The sequence below is a fragment of the Carettochelys insculpta genome, chromosome 20 (genome assembly GCF_033958435.1).
Source record: "Carettochelys insculpta isolate YL-2023 chromosome 20, ASM3395843v1, whole genome shotgun sequence".
Lineage (NCBI taxonomy): Eukaryota > Metazoa > Chordata > Testudines > Carettochelyidae > Carettochelys > Carettochelys insculpta.
The window spans coordinates 15,976,853-15,997,517 of NC_134156.1; the positions used below are offsets into that span (position 1 = coordinate 15,976,853).

General features: G+C 44.9%; 1 protein-coding gene across 1 annotated transcript; it reads left to right on the forward strand.

The window, feature by feature from the left end:
* Positions 1-8,455: 8,455 nt before the first annotated feature.
* Positions 8,456-20,277, forward strand: LOC142023607 (meteorin-like protein). The gene is made up of 4 exons (XM_075014738.1): positions 8,456-8,607; positions 11,314-11,723; positions 14,868-14,927; positions 19,869-20,277. Exons 1-4 carry the CDS (start codon positions 8,513-8,515, stop codon positions 20,183-20,185), a joined length of 882 nt encoding a protein of 293 aa, XP_074870839.1. The 5' UTR covers positions 8,456-8,512; the 3' UTR covers positions 20,186-20,277.
* The last annotated feature ends 388 nt before the right edge of the window (positions 20,278-20,665 follow it).

A 20,665-nucleotide genomic window follows, 5' to 3' on the forward strand; every position in this document is an offset into this window, starting at 1 on the left:
TCTTGTTTTTCTTTAGTAGTAAAATGTGCCTATAAAATGAGTAAAATTGACTAGGGCACCTGGGCAGTTGTAATATTAGAAACTTCCTGGAAATTCACTTTTTTGTAATTGAGTAGTTTTTAAGTTCTTTGTATCTGTGTAATTTAGAGCCATTTTGAGGTCAGTGGACAGTACTGTGCTTATATTTACATTTCATTTCAGTGCAGTTTTTTCTCCTGTGTATACAAAGTTGCCTCGTGCTTCTTTTTTAAATATATTATTAGACAAGATATGTTTTAATAGGTATAAAATGTAGATTGTCCCTGGTAAGTCTAATGCCCTTTTTTTTTTTATAGAAATCTATTTGCTAAGGAGAGAGTGCTGTTTATTTTCATTGGATTTTATGGTCTTTGCACTGACCGCTACAAAGACATGTGAGCTTGGTTAAATTTTAACACAGAGAGGCTCAGGACCTTGATTATTTTTCAGTCTAACAATTACATTTAGCAGTATGCTTACAGTGGTCTTCAGTGAGGTAAGCAGGCCTAGTTGAGATCCAGAATAGCCTCCTTACAAAGTGCAAGTTACAAGCTTTAGCTGAAAAAAATATATTGTCTATATATTGTTCCACAGCTTTCAGCAGCATTCAAAATGTTAATGTACTACATGTAGAATACCTGATTAGTGAAAACATTCCACTGTTACTTAGTTCAGATGTAAGAGTAACATTTATGAAATCCCTTGAATATATACCGTTTCTTTTAATTGCACAGCCTGACTGCAGATTTCTTTGTTTAAAAGTGTCAACTAGAAATAATCTAGAATGCTTTTGGATTTAGGGGGATTATGGCAGCATTTTAAGTACCATAGTTAATCCTAATGAATGCGAACTATCCATTTAAAAAATGCTCTGATCTCGTTCTGAGGCACTGTAGCACATTGTAGGGTAACAAACACCACTTGTTTGGTAAGAACAGTACTTCCACATTCCATGGCCATGTCTACACTAGCCAGAAACTTTGAAATTGCCATGCAAATGGCCATTTCAAAGTTTACTAATGAAGCGCTGAAATACATATTCAGCGCCTCATTAGCATGCGAGTGGCCACGGCCCTTCAAAATTGATGTGGCTCATCCAGACGGGGCTCCTTTTCAAAAGGCCCTGGCTACTTCAAAGTCCCCTTATTCCCATCTGCTCATAGGAATAAGGGGACTTCAAAGTAGCTGGGGTCCTTTGAAAAAGGAGCCCCGTCTGGACGAGCTGCGCGGTGGCGAGCCACGTCAATTTCAAAGTGCCGCGAGTGCCCACATGCTAATGAGGCGCTGAATATGTATTTCAGTGCTTCATTAGTAAACTTCGAAATGGCCATTTCGAAGTTTTTGGCTAGTGTAGACGTAGCCCATATGTTTAAGGGCCAACCCGGCAAGCCCTGTCCACTCAAAATTCCTGTTTGTGTCACTGAGTGCTGAATAGTGACTGATTCCGGGATTGGGGTCCTTTGGGCTACATATTCAGATGGAGTTAGTCAGCATAGCTCCATTGAACCAGCTAGCGCTAGGCTGTCTTACACCAGCTCTAAGATTTTAGAAGTCTGAATTACCTTCATAATTTAAAACTACATTTTGTTTTTCTTTACCATTGTCCTGTTATGTGTCCATATAGTGTACAATGGTCTTTACATTTCCATGTTCAGAGTTGTTGATTTAAAATGCTTGTGTCCATCAGACATGACATACTAATTATTGTATTGACTTTTCTTTAAAGAGAGAAAGGAAACTACTGTTGTTAGGATTTCAGTCTGTATCTTCAAAGTTCACATCCCTCATCAGGCATATGTCTACTACTAATTCACGTAGTTCTCAGACCTCTAGTCATGTAATCTTTATAGATTTTTTTCATAATAAAACACAATGTTTTTTATTTTGTAGCGCATATCTTCAGTATGTATAATAGAAATAACTACTCAAAAACCATATACTGAATACTGTAAAAATGTGAATGTCAAGAGCTGTAACTGTGAGTTAGCCCTAGTCACTTAAATGATATTTGTCAGAAAATACCAGCATATTGAAGGTTTACAAAAGCCTTTCTTTAGGTTAGAAGTATTCTGCTATTGTAGTGTTTGTATTCAATGTGCATATGCAGATTCGGAAATTGTACTAAATAAGAAACAAAGAGCTTGTTACAAATTCAAGCTCTGGGTCAAAATGCTGAATTTTGTAATACTTAGGGTTCTTTTTATCCTGAAAGAGTTATGGGTGGTTAGTGAGTGGGGAATCCATCCGTTTATGCAGAAACATAAATTGGTGCCTCATTTTGCACATTAAGATGTGACCATAGAGGCAGACCCCACAGAGAAAGGATAGATGATGTAGTAGATTGGTGCAGAGCTTGTCTACAGAAACAAAGCCACTCTGCACTGGATAGGGAAAGATGGAAGGAAATAGTGAGAGAGGCATCAGACACCAACGGGCGCTGAGCCCATGGTTATTGATGATGATGATATCAGTAAGGTGCCCAGGAATTAACAAAGGCCCATTTCTCCACCACCAACTCTTCATGCGCTCTCCCTACAAAAAGAAGACCCGTTGTGTATCCACAACTCCCAAGTCCTGAAGTTTGGGGGTTTTGCTTTTGCTTTTGTTTTTTAAAAAAATAAAAGACCAACCAGCGTGATGTTGCACCACTGAAAAGACAGAAGATACACTTACATTTTCCTTGCTTATCAACAGATGCTTTTTAACCTCATACGTAGAATTACTTTTCTGCTTTCAAAAGGAAATGGATAAGCTACAAGGGGACGGGGGGAAACTTTTGCACAAAACTCTAGTCATAGAAGTGGGGAACTCATGGTGTATCTCCACACAAAATGCATTTTGCCGACAGAAACAAAAAAAAAACCCTGTGTATATGTGCCCAGGGGACCCTTTTGTTGACAGAGGGAATCAAAAGATTGATCTGCTTTATGTGTAGATGCAATCTGTCAACAGAAGTTTTGTCGGAATATCTCTTCTGACAGTAACTTCAGTAGACTACTTCTAATGCAGATGTAGCTAAGCAGTAACATGACTTTGGAAATTATTTGTGGTCAAACTTTTTGCTTTATTTTTATGCACTCTTTTGGGCTTGATCATATTCTTCTTAAGCAGACAATACTGTCATTGACTTGAATGGGAGCTTTTCTTGCCGAAGGAATATATGTTTGGTTGCTCTGACGGTGCACTGACAAGTTTTTGGTTAATCATTGCATGCAAGTGTTTATGTATTTTGTTGAGAAGTAAAAAAATACTTGTGCAAGCATCCGTTTATAAGCAAGCGTAAATTCAAAGTAACTGCAGGGAAGTGAGCAGAACTCAGCTGATTTCAGCGGCGTTACTCAGATTTACGTCAGTCAGTTACATGTCCTGCTCATTTTTATTACTTAGAAGAAGCATAGAAAGTAATTCTTCTGAAGGAATGTCTGCCTCATATCCCTTTTAGATGTTGCTAAATAAATAATAAAACTGTTTTCATACCACTGATTCTGTTGCTGATTTTTGTATAGCATCTTTCTGTTGTCTTGTTGGTCTGTATTGTGTTTCTCTGTATGAACTACACTGAAGAAAATGTGTGTGGATTAAAACATTTAAATTCATTTTGCTTTTCTGTGCCATTGTCATTCACAAAACTGAACATCAGCTTTCAAAATCTGCAATAAACTAGTGAGCATCTGACACTTCGGTTTCTGTGTACTTTTTTGTACTCTGAAGTAAAATAGGTATTTGATCGAGTTCATAGCAGTCAGGCTAGATCTTAGACCAGAAATTCTTGTCCCAACCTCTAGCCCAAACTGTCACTGTTGGTAATTGTTCAGGTTGTCTTGATTTGATTTTAAGAGGGGTCACACCTTTAAAAATGCCACAGTAACAAAGGTGGAGAATGAGCTTTTTCTAGGAAGATTTTTATTTAAAAAAAAAAAAAAATCTTATACTGTTTTTAAAGGGCATCTCTTATAGTTTGGTCTTTGTTTAATAGGTACCTTCCGACAAAACTTATGTCGACCAATCGCAGCCAAACTGCCAAGTGGATCGCAAGAGCGATCTGCTCTCTTCACAGAGAGTGGCCGGACTGCCTGATGGCTCTCTCACCAGAATGGCCAACCAGAAAGCACAGCATACAGGGCTACCCAGTGTGCTGGAAATCCGCTCTGTCGACAGAGGGCTCCTCCGGAACATCCAGACTGTCTTTCTGTCAACAGACATCAACAGAAGCATTATGCCTCGTGGGGAGCAGGATACAGCTGTCAACAAAAGTGCTGCATACTGTCTATTTACTGTCAACACAATGCCTTGCAAATCTGGACCCTCCTCAGGTTTCATCAACAAAATGCCAGTTTTGTCGACAAAACCCTCTAGTGTAGACATAGCTACAGAGCACTGCATGTGTTTGGCCATTAAATGGGTGTTTTGTGTTACCCAAAATTAGGTCAGCTACTAGGCTTAGGGAGGACTAATGACCCACCAGAGTTTGGTAAAAAGCAACATGTTTATTACACTGTTAACTAAGCTCAAGAAAAGAGGGAGAAGTGGGGGTCACATTCACATTCGCATATCCTACTTCCAAGATAGACTTAGTACAGGTGCTGTCAGGATTCTGCGAGGTAGGTTTCCCACATCTTCGTGAGGTATGGAATGCAACGCGACAGACCACTAGCCAGGCAGTCCAGGCGAAGAGCTTTCCTAGGAGGTGCAAACTTGTGAGTGTGCTCCCAGCACCTGGCTCCGACCCCTTTTAAGGACCTGCTCCTGCTCTGGGGCTAGAGATGACTTGGCTATGTCTGTCTGGTCAAACCCCACCTGTGGCAGCATCCACGCATGGGGCATGTGATTGTTGCCTGATCAGGGTCTCTGCTGCATAGGTGCTGCGTGTTCATCCAGTGGACATGTGATTGCCACCTGATCAGAGTCCCAGACCCTTTTTCTACCTGGGAGCTGCTCACATGCCAAGAGAGGGTGGCAGGGAAAGCCATCTCACAGGCATCCAATGCAAGACAGGAGCGGGGAGGTGTAACACACTTTTTAGACATACTGCTGCTCCTACAAGATTTTGCTCCAGGTTTTGAATGATAATGATGATAAACTGCCAAGTCTTTTATTTTTTTAAATAAGAATCTCAGGTCTTTCCCACAATATTTGAGACCTAAATTATGCATTTTTATTTTAAATACAAAAACTGTGAATTAAGCTTATCCCTCATTTCTTACCTATTGTTTACCAGGGTTACAATTCTGAATTTCATCCGTGTCAGAGACAACAGTTACTTTAATAACTAGCCACCTCTAACCAAACTGGAAATTTCAGGGAAGAGCCTCATCTGGCGTAATAGCATAGTTCAACTGAGGTTAAAAAAGCTATGCTGCTTTATCCCAGCTGATGATCCAGTCCCTTGATTTTCCCAGGAAGCTCGTGTCAGTGTGCTTTGTTTTTATTTTGACTAAAACTGGAGTGAAGATGATAGTCTGAGCTCCATTGATAAGTCCCAGTAATATAAAAGTACACTCAAATCCCTATATCTATATATAAGTGGTGCTTACAAAAGGATGCCAGTTTTCAGGTAGATGTGGGAGACACTGAACATCACCACAATGCAAGATTTCTATTAATGGTATAGAGTCTTTAAGCAGTTGCTTTCCAAACTGTGTGATTTTGGTCAAAATGAAAATGAAGGAATCACAAACTAAAAGGTCTTCCTACTGCATATTTACTAATGACTTTAGCAGGAGGAAAAATCTTGATTTGCTTTTGATCAGTCTCTGAAGAGCAACCCATTCCTGGTCAATGGGGGCCAAGGATTTGTAAATCCATCTCCTGAACCAGATAAGGTGGTGGTGACCTGCGTTCATATGAAGGAGACAAAAGAGAAAAAAAACAAACAAACTCTGAGGACAAGTCAATAACGTACATGCTGAGCTCTTGGCAGAGCGGGAACGCTGGGAGTCTCGGAGGAGGTTCAGAGATCAAGTGGCTCAATGCTTTCTCCTGATGGCAGCAGATGGCCTGGTTTGGGTGTGGAGGCTTTTGCGACTGAATAAATCCTCCTACAGGGCCACTTCATCAAAATGTCAGTTTCTTCCCAAGTCGTCTCCTTTCTGTGTCCACACCCTGACTGACTAGCACAAAGGCTGGCAGTTCTAGCATCTCAACTCCTATACTGAGCCTTTTAAAAGACTATTTGCATCTTGCTTTTTATTCCGGATGGGGTCAGGTCACACATACATTCAGCAGTCCTTCCATTAGATGCCTGAAACAATCGTTTCACACAAGCTTGGCCATCATTATGACACTCATTCAAATGAGATCTTGTTCTGAGATGCCTGTTTTTTCTTTGCCTTGTATTTTTCATGTAACATGCTAAAGAGAACTATAGCTCTACAATATGCAAAAAACACAGGATCCACTGCACAAAACTTTCTCCAGGTGGTGGAGAGCACTATTCAGAACCTCACAATGCTGAGACTACAGATTTCAAACGAGTGCATATAAATAATCAAAGTAGTGGAATAGTCAGAGTGCACAGACCTCTTATTTAGCGATCTAAAGAGGAATTCAGGCACCTATCTTTTCATACATTCGCTTCTTCAAGTTCTCACCATGTTGCTCAAAGTCCCTTGATTTCTGGAAGCCTTTTATTATTACATTTTGCCATGTAGTGGGAATAGCTTGTGGCAGAAGCGCGACAGCCCCTTGGCTCGCTGCATGCAGACACGGAAAATGTTCTGTTAGCAGCAAGGTAACAGATGGCATTGGAAGCTTGGTAACCATAAGCCCTGTCTTATTGAGAAGAGGAAACAATCCCATACACATCCCAGTTCATTGTCCTAAGCCTAGTGCAAAATTGCAATTCCATGCCTAACTGCTGCAGAAAAGCCCCTAAGTCTCTCACACCTGCAAAAGAGCAGCTCCCCATGTTGTGCACTGAAAATATGGAAAGGGCAATGCATATAGAAATCTAATTATTGGCTGGCATAGCCTGGCTTTTAGCATGGTAATCACAGGCCCCCTCATGCTTTTCTGTGCATGGCCCCCTGAAAGGTAATTGTGAAAGCCAACGCTAAAGCTATTGAATTTCCATCCATCATGCAGTGTTTGCTTTGACTACGTTGACGTGATTATTTTTGATTATTCTTACATTGCAGTGAGACAGGGTTATTACTCACTTTAAACTATGTTAAGACAAAAGGGGATTGGCTCCTGTAGCCAACCAGGCTCGGGTTCCCCAGAAACAAGGCTGCACCCAGAAAGTGAGTGCTATATTTGGTTTATTGAAAGTGCGTGACACCCGCGACGGGAGCCCCGGAGATGCCCCAGTCACCAGTGGGGGGAAATGCGATGCGTTGGAGCTTCGCTCGGGGAGAGGCTCTGTAACAGGCCTCCTAACACTAGCTGATAAAGCTGAACTCATTAACATAAGATTGCCTAAAATTGCCTATGCGTTTCTTATCACTATCTCTTATGGCCTACTGCCAGTGTAGCCTTGAAGTCTTGGCAAGCGCACCTTGTTCTGCAATAGTTCCCATGGCAGTTATTTTGCAGCTTTTCACCTTGCACAGACTGGTCTGTTTAGATTCTCCTGAGGGGGTCAGACTGCATTCCAGACCATTACAATGTCTTCTCACACCTTACGGCTCCATAATGAGAGGCAGGGAGAGCTGAGAAGGGGTACTTTGTGGGAGCTGTTGATGCCCCCCCTCCTTCCCATTGGGCAACACAAATGCTGCTATAAAAACCATTCCTGGCCCGTTTAGGGCTGGCTATGTGGCTGGAGTCAGTCCCTTGTGCTCTGCCAGGATCAGGACCTGGCATAGCTGATTTACATCCACCAAGGTGCTGCCCCTTGGTTCCTAAATCTGCTTCCCAAAAAAAGACCCAAAGCCATTAGTGGTTAGCAAATCTTGAAGCCCAAGTGCAGCGGCATTGGCAGCGCCACCCTGGGCCTCAAGTGTGGCTATTCCTATTAGCCCAGGCCCGGCCTGTCTGAGCAGCTGACCACGAAGGGGTGCGGTCTGGACACAAGCTGCTGGGGGATAGGGCTGGAAGCAACTTTTGGGGGGAGCGCTCACTGCTGGGCAGGCAGCCCCCTTGCACCAGCTCCCCACAGCGGGTTGGGGGGGGGGCCCATCTAACCAGTGCTGCTGCCGGCCCTAGCTGGGGGAGGCAGGCACAGGGACTGGCATGGTGGGGGGGGCTGCAAGTGGTTCCATTATAGCCAGTTGGGTTCAGTACCTCTCAGCACCGCCCCCACCCCAACCCCCTTGCGGGGAGGCGGGGTCCGACACCTGACCGAGTGGCTGGCGCCCCGCCCCGTTGGGCCGAGCGCGCCCCCAGGGGCAGGCAGCCCAGTGCCAAGGGGGTGGGGGGGAGTGAGCTAAACCCCCGCCCCCTCCGGCCCGGTTTATAACGCGGCAGTCGCAGGCCAGGCGGCAGCGCCGCTCGGGGCTGCAGCCAGCGCGTCCCGCAGGGGGCCGAGTGTGGCCGCGCCCCTCCCAGCCCCCAGATGTCCCCCGGCCTGGCGGCGCGGCTGGTTGTAGCGCTGCTGGCGCTGAGCGCACCGGGGTCCTGCGCCGCCGATCGCTGCAGCTGGAAGGGGAGGTGAGCCCGGCCCGGCCCTGCGCGGGCCGCTCCCCTCTCCCGGGCGGCACTGGGGTGTGTCCCGCCCGGCGAGGGGCGGTGGTTGGGAGCCGCGGGTAGAAACATGAGCAAACTCCCCGGGAAAAGCCACAGGAGACGGGATGGGGGGGAGGGGGCATTGGCTGCTCTCCCCCCTCCCCCAGAGCATTTCCCTCCGCGCGGCTCAGCTGGAGGCGGGAACTCGGGCTGTGCGATTAGCAACTCGTGAAACCCACGGGCGGGCGCGCTGGGGAGACGCCCAGAAACCGCCCTCTTACAAGCGCCCGGCGGGCAAGGGCTCGTTTTAAGTGAGCCTTCTAGTGCAGGGGCCGACGTTCGCCACCCACACTTGCTCACTAACCGTGGCAAGCTGTAGTGACACGAGGCAGTGAAAGAGATGGCCCTCAATGAACAAGTGGCTCTTCTATCTGTGGCAAATGACTGAAAGGTGCCAGTCTGATGGGAAAATGTCTAACGTCACCCTTTTGACAAATTGTTTTTTTGTCATAATTTTTGAAGGAAAACATGGTTTGAGGTCTCACAAAAAGTGCTCTCCTTTTTAACCAGCGGTAGTAATACAGCGACTGCGCCTGACTCGGATCTAAGCTACAGGTGTAATCAAAAGGCAACTGCCTGACTTGCATTTGTAACGCCAACAGACCCAGGTCACCAGCACCAGGGATTGAACCTGAGCTCGTAAGGGCTAAAGGCCTGTGCTCTACCACATAAGGTAAAGGCTAGCTCGCTTGCAGGCCAGGCTATAAAGCAGTGACTTCACACACCCCTAGTATGAGGTTTCAGTGCCTCTGGGTACCACACATTGATGTAAACCCAGGGGAGCAAGATCAGAATCAGGGCCAACCTGTGGCTCTTTGCTTAGGAAAACTGTCCAATAGTCACTACAGGGAATGTCTTTGATGTCCACCTTACTTAGGTGGCTTCTAAGTCCCATTTTCAAAAGTGACGTAGGCACCTAACTCACATTGGGAGTTGCTCCGAAGGGCTGGATTTTCAAAAGGGCTCAGTTTTGATTGAACCCTGCTCCCGTGGAAAACAATGGGAATTTTCTCCTGGTTTGGAATGGGAACATGAGCTAGGTCAGTACTGAGCACTTTTGAAAACTCCACCCCGAATCACTCGTGAAAGGGGACATAAGCTCAGCATTGAAGTTACAGTTCGGGCTCTGACACCTAGGCTAAGGAGCAGGCAGCAGAGCCCAAGCTCCGGTTTCTGTGTGCTAGCTTCACCACTGTTCTTAGAGCACAGACAGAAGCCCCACTCCACTGTGTCATCTCAGCCTGGGAGACTCCTGGAAACAAGCTATGGAGACCTACTCCGCAGCATGTCTGAAATGTTCCCCTAGCACTGTTACTGTACCGCTTGTCCCAGCCACCATGTAACTACTAGGGAATGCTAAAGATCTGAAGAAGTTGGGTCTGCTCCATGAAAGCGCTTCACCTCATGACTGCTGTTTTGTTTTATTAGCATATAGATTAACATGGTACCTCTCTGTTACTAGGGCAATAGTGAAATGTAGTAAAGGTTGAACCTCTCTAGTCCAGCACCCTCAGGACCTGACTGGTGCTGAACGAGAAAATTTGCCAGACCACGGAAAGTCAGTATTGTCTAGCACATTACCAACACTTCCATTGCTTACTGGGGTCTTAGAAGACATTTAGGGGTAAATTACAGCTAAAGAACAGCGCAGAGCACAGAGCCAGGGGTGGTGTCTATAATCAACATTGTTGAAACCATGTGAAATTTGGCCACACCTATGATAAGCAGCCCTCTGGCTAGCTAAAATCATGTCAGATTATGGCTGATGCCAGACCAGAGAGTGCCGGATTAGAGAGGGCCAACCTATAGTAATAATCATTGATCATAGATACAATGAATCTATAGCCAGTGGTTCCTGTAACAAAACTTTTGATGCACACTGCTGTCTCCTCTTGAAAAACAGGGAGAAAATAGACTGTAGAGAGGAATTCAGATGCCAGGAGCTAGCAGAGCCTTACAGATGATCCAGGATGTGTCTGACTTCTGAGAATCAGTTCTCTCCCACTTTCATGTACAAAGGAAGGGGATGGTGATTTATTGGGTGTGTTAGAAAGCCCAGCTGAGATGGGGGTCTTGTTCGGACTGGAAGCTGGCTGTCCTGCAGTTGATGTCACACTTATAAAGAGACAGTCTCTGTCTGGAGGAGCTGGCAATCTTAATACAGGTTCGACCTCTCTAGAACCTGACAGGTGTTGAATGAGAGCATTTGCCAGACCATGGGCAGTCAATATTAGCTAGCAGCATTACCAACACTGCCACTGCTGACTGGGCTCTTAGAAGACATTTAGGGGTAAATTAGAGCTAAATAACAGTACAAAACACAGAGCCAGGACTGGTGGCTGGAAACAAGCTTTATGGGACTGTTGGAAACTTGGCCACACCCATGATAAGTGGTTGTCTGGCTAACCAAGATCATGCCAGATTATGGATGTTGCTGTATGAGAGAGTTCCAGCTGAGAGAGGTTAAACTTGTACATTAGGCTGATGGTGGGAGGTAGCGGCAGGGAGTGCTGATCACACAGCAGATTAGTGATAGGTCATGGAATGACCCCTCTGGGATGACTCCCTCCACCCAGTGCTGCTCAGGCTTTGTTGATTATCAAGGGTGCCTGTTTGGTCTTGTCTTGGCAGTGGTTTAAGCAGAGAACCCCGTTCCCGCACAGTGGAGCAAGTCCACCTCCGCTGCACCGAGGGCTCCCTGGAATGGCTCTACCCAGCCCTTGCCCTGCGCGTGGTCCTGGAGCCCAACCTGTCGAGTAACCAACACACCATCATCTGCATCAAGCCAGCACATGACTTCCAAGGCGCCAGCATCTACGTGGAGCGGGCTGGCAAGCTGCACCTGGTGGTGAGTGAGGCCAAGGCAGTAGGGCTGCACCACGTGTCCTGCTTCAGCACCCACCCGCCACAGCGGGTTGCCCTTTTCCTGCAGGCCAGCCCACAGCGGGACATCAGCCGTCGGACAGCCAGCTTCCAGTATGAAATGCTGAGCAACCAGAGCGTAGCGAGGCCTGATGGCCAGCAAATGGCCCTGGTGGAAGGTAAGTCTTAGAACTCCCATGTACCCTGATCCTGGAAATGGATCTGTGCAGGTCAACCCTGCAGAGCTTGAGACACTTCAGTAGGGTTCCCACGCTGCAGGGCTCCATCAAGAGGCAGCCAATCTCATGCATGGGGTTGGGAGGTCCAATTTGCAGGAGAGGGAGAATCCCTTACCTGTGAGACTGAACTTTGGCCCCTTGTTAGTGCGGCACATGGATCATGAGAGATGGACCCAGCACAGGGTCGCTCGATTTATGCGGGTTCAGTGCTGCAAGAGGGAATTCAATCCTGGCCCCATATTTGTCATCTAATTTAATCCCAAGAATTACTGGACCACGTATGGTGGGGGCGGGGGGGCCACATTTTTAAAAGCATCTAAACAACTTAGGCTCCTGCGTCCAGTGTTCCCTGCAAGCTGAGCGCTTGGGCAGCCACACTGGAGAGAGACGAATGCTACCCAGCTGATTAACAGAGCACCCACATCTGCACGCAGCCAGCAGCATGTGTATCTATTGTTGTTGCCATCTGCACATGGCTCAGTGCGCAAAAAATTTATTCTGCACATGAATGGAAGAAGTCAGAGGGAGTCAATGGGAGGTAGGCTCCTTGTGATGGGAGCCCAGATCTACAAAGCTTAGGTTAGAAGACATGATCTTTTTGAGGATCTCGACCTGAGGTGCTGGTTGGTTTTTGTACATGGACTTTAGGCTCCTTAGAGTGCTTTTGAAAATTTTACCTCAGTTCTGTTCCCATTTGTACCCCAAGAGGCCACTGAAAGTGACAGGGAGGCTTCTCTGTTCTACAGGATCAGCATCCAGCTGTTGCTGCTGTGACCCACAACCTCAGAAAGGGCATCAGCTAATCAGATCTTCTTAACCAAGAGCTGGCATGCAGACAGTGTCATCAACCTGTGTCGCATTGGCTCAGGGCTGGCTGGCTGTAAGAAAGTAAGATGGATTAAAGGAGCCACCACAGCACTTTCCTGCTGTCCTCTCCCCTTTATTAGACTGCAGGGGGTGCGGGGAGGCTTAGTTGGATGTTCTGGCAGTAGCTGCAGAAATATACTTCCTTAAGGGCATACTTCTAAAGAGCTTGGCACAGTCAAGCAGTGCCTGAGAGGGACAGTTCATATAATTAACAATGTAAATCAAAGTAAATCCATAATGAAATAATCTTTATTTGGAACAGAAACTGACCGATTTCCCAGGGGCATGGTGACAAGGCAGGAGCAAATATTACATAGGCCTAAGCAGGTGTGAACATCTGTCTGTCCTAAATTTGGCATGGGCATGTAAATTACAAATATGGGTTAAAGCTCACTAGTCCAGCACCCTCTCATCCAGCAACATCTGTGATCTGGCATGATTTTAGTTAGCAAGACAACCATTTAGCATGGGTGTGGCCAAGTTTCCTGTAGTTCCATAAATTTTGTTTACAGCCACCAGTCCTGGCTCTTTGCGTTCTGTGCTGTTAGTTAGCTGTAATTTACCCCTAAATATCTTCTCAGAGCCCAGTAAGCAGTGGAAGTGTTGCTGCTAGGCAATATTGACCTCCTGTGTTTCAGCAAATTCTCTCATTCAGCACCAATCAGATCCCTAGGGTGCCAGACGAGAGAGGTTCAACCTGTACAAAATGACTAAATATTCCAGCTTCTGTACTAGCAAGGGGCAGGTCCCAGAGGGAAGCAGATTTTGAGGCAGGGATTTCCAATGTTAAGCCTGCAACTCCCATTGAAATAATTTATTAGGTGATGAGCTTTCGTGGGACAGAGCCACTTCTTCAAATCATAGCCATATGAGAACAGCCTCAATATTTGAACAATATTTGACTCAATACTTGAGTCTGTTCTGGTATGGCTATGATCTGAAGAAGTAGATCTGTCCCAGGAAAGCTCATCACCTAATAAATTATTTTGTTAGTCTTTAAAGTGATACTGGACTGCTTTTATGTTTTGATAGTATATAGACTAGCACGGCTATCTCTTTTTTGCTATTCAACTCCCATTGAATTTGAATAAGAGATGAGCAGCTAACTTCCTTACAGCCACTTGGAAATCCCAACCATAATGCTCTTTTTTGAGGCCTCATTCATTAGAACCATCCTCCTCGATCCTCTGATCATTCTCACCTGAGGTTTGTCTTTCATTTTGAGGAAATAGGCGAGCTGGCTCCCAGGTTATCACAGCCCTTGTCTCAGACAGGATGCAGTGTAACCGTCTGACTGAGTCAGGAATTCTGTGTTCTGTTTTTGGCTCTGCTGCTCATTCAGTGTGTGACTGTGAGTAAGTCACTTCTCCCCAGGAGATTTAGATAGTTAACATCTGACAATGCCTGGGAATTCTCAGCATCCTTAGTATAAAATACCCCAGGATTTCAAAGCAATGGTTTCTATGAGTACTTCTTAACAGAGTAGCACTGCAGCATTCCCAACAATGAATATAAGTCACTCACTGGATGGAGGGGTCTATAGAAGTGCAAAGTATTTTAACTGTTGCAGTGAGCTGTGGGTGCTGTAGGCCAGTGTTCAAGGCTTCCAATGGAATTCACTGTAGAAATGAAACAAGAATCCCACCTGGAATTCTTGACATTTTTCAGGGGTCAAAGTAGATGGATGAGTAAAGTACAGGTTGAATCTCTCTAATCCGGAATGCTCTTGTCCAGCAACATCCCTAATCAGGCATGATTTTAGTTAGCTGGACAACCATAGATTGTGGCTGTGGCCAAGTTTCCCATGGTCCCAGAAAGTTGGTTTGTAGTCACCAGTCTTGTCTCTCAGTGTTCTGTGCTTTTATTTAGCTGTAATTTATCCTTAACTGTCTTCTGAGGGCCCAGTGAGCTGTGGAGGTCTTGATAATGTGATAGAAAATATTGATCTCCGGTCCATCAAATTCTTTCATCCAGCACCAGTCAAGTCCCCAGGGTGCCAGACAAGAGCAGGGCAACCTGTATGTGGCAAGTACCAAGGTTTGCTGCTCTACCTCCAAAACCAACTGAACTGAAAAATTAAACAACAGAAAATATCCATTTAGGACCTGATCCAAAGGCTACTGAAATCAATGGTTCTGGCTGCTTCTCTCCCTCACTTCCCCAGTCTGTTAGCAATAACTAATTTATTCATGAGTAACTGGTTCTTTGGTTCTTTAGATATGTGCCGTCCCTGTGACAACACAGAGCTCCTGATGGCCATTTGCAGCAGCGATTTTGGTAAGCAGACTTAAGGGAAAAACAGTCTGACGCTAATTATGCCTGGCTTATTTTCACTTATTTGCCTTTTCTCTAAATGCCTTGGCCTTCTTGCTCATCAGTCCCAGATCTTCACTTGGTTGTGTCAAAGCCAGAGAAAATGAAATATAAAAAGATGGGAGACGTAAATGCTGCCAATCAAAACTTGCTAGTGTAGATGTCAGTGTGTGCAACTTGGAAACTGAAGCCAAAATCAGAAACCATTCCAACTCTTGCATGTGACAAGATCACAAGATACATTTATAATTGTTCTTTGTACATTATTGTCAGTCTGGTCTTTTTTTCATATGATGCTCTCAGTGAAGTTTACTATACAAAGCACAAGTACACTCATATGTTCTGCAAATAACAAGCAGTCCTGTAGCACCTGAAAGAATAAAAAATGTATGAGGTCATGAGCTTTTGTGGGTAAGACCCACTTCTTCAGAGCTCCCGATTGCTGATGGAGTCAATTGTTTGTACCTTAATCTGAAAAGACTGACCCTTTACTAATGATACCATCTTTCTGCCTCAGAATTACTAAAGCCTTTGAGAAAACAAGTGGATTAGTATGCTATAAAGTAATAAATAGGGATAACAGTTAATATGATGAGGTAGCAAATGCTTTATCATTTTTGTTTCATCTTGCAAAAATCTTTACCGATCTGTTACTTGTCTCTTTTCTGTAACTGTTTTTGGCTTTATTGCACACAAAAATTGTGCCAAATTAATTTCACGTGTCAAGTTAAAACCATACAAGTTCCCTAATGGGGATACAGTTAAATATGCCTGTAATTGGCAGAATTCAATATTTATTCAATTTTTTTCATAATTTCAGCCCATAATACCAGCGTTTATATTTAAGCTTTTTCAATTTTTATCCATTTAAATGGTCACTTGTGTGAAATGACACATTTTAAGTTTATTTATTTTTAATCAGTTTAAAATTTTCAAAGTTGTGAGAAATGATGTCATGATAGTTATTAAAAGACAGGAGCTGTTGAGAAGCAAAAGTTAAAGGTTTCTGACTATTAAAACACAAATGGTCTGTCACATGTCAGAACAGCCAAAGAAAATACCCTTACATCAAACTCTAAGTTCTCAAGTCACGGGTTTTAAAAACTTTCTACCTATAAATTTTGATGATCATGGATGGACCTATTGTGTCTGGTTGTGTGAATATGGTGAAAATGACATTTAACAACGATTACATTTAATAATCTATTCCTTTCAAGTCCACTTAGAAGCTAGAGCGGTAATAAGGCATCTTGAGATGAGTATAACTACAGCCATTCTCGGGGTTGTCCTGGTTGAACTCTATTAGCATCATATATACCTACTATATCAGTTCAATACTGAGTGTAGCCAAGGTCTTATAATTAGTGTGTATTCCTGTGCCGTTCATCTTTCTTCTTCATTTGAACTAATTGATGCAGTCTTCCCCAATGTTTCTACTTGATGAAGTTCTCAGTTCCCATGCAAACAGCTCTCCCTCTGCACAGCCTACAGCCGCAGAGACTGGCAGATGTGGAGGCCTAGGACGCACAATGGGGGGGCATTTCTACTCAGAGCAGCAACAGACCAGAAGAAATAGCCCTTTGAACAGACTCTATTTATGGCCTGACTTCCTTGCCCTCCGCTCACAAATCGCTATCATCAACTTTTTTGATTAGAGAAAATAGCTGCTAATGAAAGTGTAAATGACACCAGGCATGAATGGGGTCTTTATGGTGGTTCTGAAGCCAGAGGGCGTCAGTCACTAAGCCCTGAGTTGGGCAGGAGCAACTCTGAGCAACAGGAACAAGTGCATTACAGCTTGTCAATAGACTTGACTGCATCTGATTAAAGATACTCTCACAAAGAAGGAGATGGAGAGTGGAGCAGAGACATCTGTTGTGCTAAGCCTTGGAAATGAAATTAGCTCAGCAAGTTCCTGGATTTTTCAGAAATAAGCTCTTTGTGCCCCTTCCACTAATGAGAGCATTATACCCAAAAGAAAGAGCTACATGCTGGAGATTTTGCAAAGTTCCAGCTAAACGGGTAACCTCTCCTTTGCTGAGGGGCTGTTAGCAGAATGGGTGTGGGTTGTTCTTGAGCCTTTCCTGTACTTTTGGATTCAAATTGAGTTTGTTCTTGAAGAAATGTAATAAGTCAGTTCCCATTGATTGTTGGGGGGCATCACTTCACACTGTCAAATCATAGGCCTGAGTTTTGCAGCTGTGAAGTGGATGTAGCCACACGTATTTACACATTTCACCTCCAGTCTATTTTTATTTCCCAAATCAGTTGTGCTGGGTTTTTTAGGGGGATGGAGTTGTGTGCAAATGGCATGATTTAAATGAGGCTTAAAGAATCCTAGGGCTGGAAGAGACTTCAGGAGTCATTGAGTTCAGCCCCCTGCCTAAAGCAGGAATGGAGAAGTATTCTGGGGAAAATGGAGGGTTCTGTCAGTAGGAGACACAATGAAGTGTGGCTGTACACCAAGCTGTGTGGGGAAAAATCTGATGTTTTGTGGCATGATTTTCTGGAGTAGACCAGACCCAATTCTACACCTCAGTCTACTAGCATGGACCCTGCACCCACAGGAAGCTGCCCTGGGAACCATCAAGTGTGCACTGCAGAACACAACCCTCCTCATAGCTAGAGCACTGTGTAATAACAAGAGCCCTGTACAGATACATTTGTCTCCTTGTCCACAGCTGCAGAAGTGATCCCCAGAAAGCTGCATCCACATATATCCATTGATATAAAGTGGATAGCTGCAAATTTGCAGGCTTCTAAATACAAAATTTATGTCTGCAGCCGCAAAAATGAGCCTGTGAGTGCCCCAGCCACACACACAGGTACGGATAGCTGTGGATATAAAGCAGATTCCCATGGATGTGCAGGGCTCTAGTAATAACAGTTCCCTCTATTTTATTTTGACCTGCAGCCCTAGTTTACACGGGGCTAGATCCTCAACTGGCAGAGCTCCATTCATGTCACTGGCAGCGGCACCAACAGCTGCTGTGGGTCTTGGGAGGGGAGCTGGCTGCATGCCCCACTAGGAGCAGGGCATAGGGCATTCAGCCCTCAACACTGCCCAGACCATGGTGCTGGGCCCCTGCCCATTCCCTTAACAGCCTTGGACAGCTGGAGCAGTGCAGCTGCGGCAATTCAAAGGGGCCTAGAGCAACTGCCCTCTTCACCGCCGTCTCATCAGCAGGCCTGGTCACTGGGGCTGTGTTGATTGATTCCAGCTGATGATCTGAACCTAAAGTATCAGCCTTGTTCACTAGCTTTTAATTTATTTTTTGTACCCAAAACTCTCATATTAGGCAAAATATTTTTTTAAAAAATAATCGAGTGCACTATAGTGCTTAGGCATGTGGAACATGGCTGCAGAGTGATTCTGATGAAGTCACATCAACAAACTCGTTTAAACGAGTCTCCTGTTCAGCTTGTGATTAGGGGGAATTTTTGATTCAAGGCTGATATCTGCCCCTAGGTACCATGTATAAACGACACAGAGGGCGTTAGTTTCCAGTTTTTTTCTGGCATGCTGCGCTTCACTCATCTTGGTGGTTTCCTTAAGAAACCTGAAATAACACAGTACAGCAGCAAATCAAAATGCTTTGTGTTGCAAACCTAAAAGATAAGAATCAGTGCCCTAACAAATGGCTCTCAGTTTGGTAAAGATGGAGCACCTGGGGTCTACTGGGTGGGTCTCAGAAGGAAACTGTTTCCACTGAAATTACATGGATGTGTATCAGAGCAAAGTTACCACTGGCAGATACCCAATAAATTGTAGTGTAGCCAGAGCTGTGTTCGGAGTCCTGACCACGTGACCATGGTGTGATGGCCCATGAGAGGGTCATTTGTTTGGAACACAGTCTGAAAACAATTGGGGCACTCTTGAACTAGACTCTGAGAAGGAAATTGCTCTCCTTAATCTCTGAGGCTAGGACAAAAAGTGGGAGGCTTCAAGTGCAGCAACAGAGGTTTAAGTCAGACAGTAGAAGAAACTTTCTTAGTGTCTGGGTAGTTGAGCACTGGACTAAATTGCCTAGGGAGGTTGTGGATTCTCTGCCTCTGGAGATATTTAAGAGCAGGGTAGACAAACCTCTGCCAGGGATGGTCTAGATCAGTGGTTCTTAACCTCTACAGCAGCCTGCCCCACTTTGGTTCTCACAATATGTTCTCGCGCCCTTTATCAAAAATCAGTAATGGAGATGAGGGGCCAATATACTTCTAAATGCATATTAAATATATGTAAAATAGTTTTATGTTACTACTCACCGCAAATAATAGCGCAGCAGGCATACAAAAATAGGCAAGTACTGCCCAGAGATACTATGGAGTTTTGCTGTGGGAGTAAACTGTAACCGACGTGCTAACAATTAGCGCCCAACTGAATTCATACATAGGTTTGATGAAACAAAGTAGCTGTAATTATGTGCCTGTGCTTCATTTGTGTTTTCGATGATTTACCTTCTAAAAAATCTGGCCTGTCTCGCACCCGCAGAAAGGGCATCACACCCCCCAGTGTCTAGATGGTACAGGGTCCTGCCATGAGTGCAGGAGACTGGACTTGATGACCTCTCTTGGTCCCTTCCAGTTCTAATATTCTACAATGGTGTGTTGGTGTGGACTATCAGTCAACTTCTGTGTTATACCCCAGAAGTGGCTGCATGTCAGCAACCGTAAGCCCTGCTCTCAACTGTAGTTAATGTTTGTACAGGGATTCAGAGCCATGTGTCAGAAAATGATTCCTTCTAGCAAGGAACCCTAAAGGAACCATGATGAACTCTTAACAGGAGAGCAAGCACCGAACATTCATATACCAAAGTTTGTTGAATGAGCAACGTCAGGCTCTAGTAGCTGAAATCTTTACTTGAGACAGCTGTGTCATAACCAACTCAGTACTCATGTCTTCCCATCTAGTGGTGAGAGGAGCAATCCAGAAGGTTTCCCATGACCCTGAAAATCACATGTCCTGGGTTGATGTCAGCGTCTGGAAAGTCTACAGGCAGAAAACGAGTATTTTCCGACAGGAGGAAGCCACAGGCGAATGGCGGGGCCCCATAAAAACCTTGCTGCAGTGCAAGGTGAAGGAAGGTGCTGGCGATTTCCTGTTCACGGGCAATGAACATTTTGGAGAAGCTTGGCTGGGCTGCGCCCCTAGATTTAAGGACTTCAGTTCTGTTTACCAAGCAGCTCAAGAAAGGGGAATAAACCCATGTGAGTTTCAGTTTAGCTAAAATGCACATCGCAGGAGAGCCAAGTAAAAGGATTTCCAACGGATACAACTCAGGCGTTTTCAGCGAAGGCTGAATACGAAGGGTTCACTAGAACTAGGGCTGGGAGAGCCTCTTGGTACTCTCTGAACCTCTCAAACGAGGACAGGGAGGCCACAAAACCATTGAGTGAACTGTGTTGCCTTGTAATTCAAATGCAGATGGTTTTCCTGCCGCCAGCATTTTTTAAAAGATTGGATTTTCTCCCCTCGCTGAAGAGAGTCTGTGCTCTGTGTTAGAGGTAGGACATGCCTCACAACGTCTAGGAACATCTCAGGGGATAAGCCGTGTTAGTCTTTGTCTGTAAGAACAACAAGAAGTCCAGGACTCCTTGTTTTAATGTCTAAGAAGCCATAAGAGAGCATCCCGTCTCTACTGAGTTTTTCATTAGCATTTTTCTCCCCTATTTTCCACCACCTCTTGTCTTTTTTCACTCTGTGCTTC

Coding starts and splice junctions, on each gene's coding strand:
- LOC142023607 (XM_075014738.1), top strand. CDS start 8,513: ATGTCCCCCGGCCTGGCGGCGCGGCTGGTTGTAGCGCTGCTGGCGCTG. Junction 8,608..11,313: donor CGCTGCAGCTGGAAGGGGAG/GTGAGCCCGGCC, acceptor TTGTCTTGGCAG/TGGTTTAAGCAGAGAACCCC. Junction 11,724..14,867: donor GCAAATGGCCCTGGTGGAAG/GTAAGTCTTAGA, acceptor TTGGTTCTTTAG/ATATGTGCCGTCCCTGTGAC.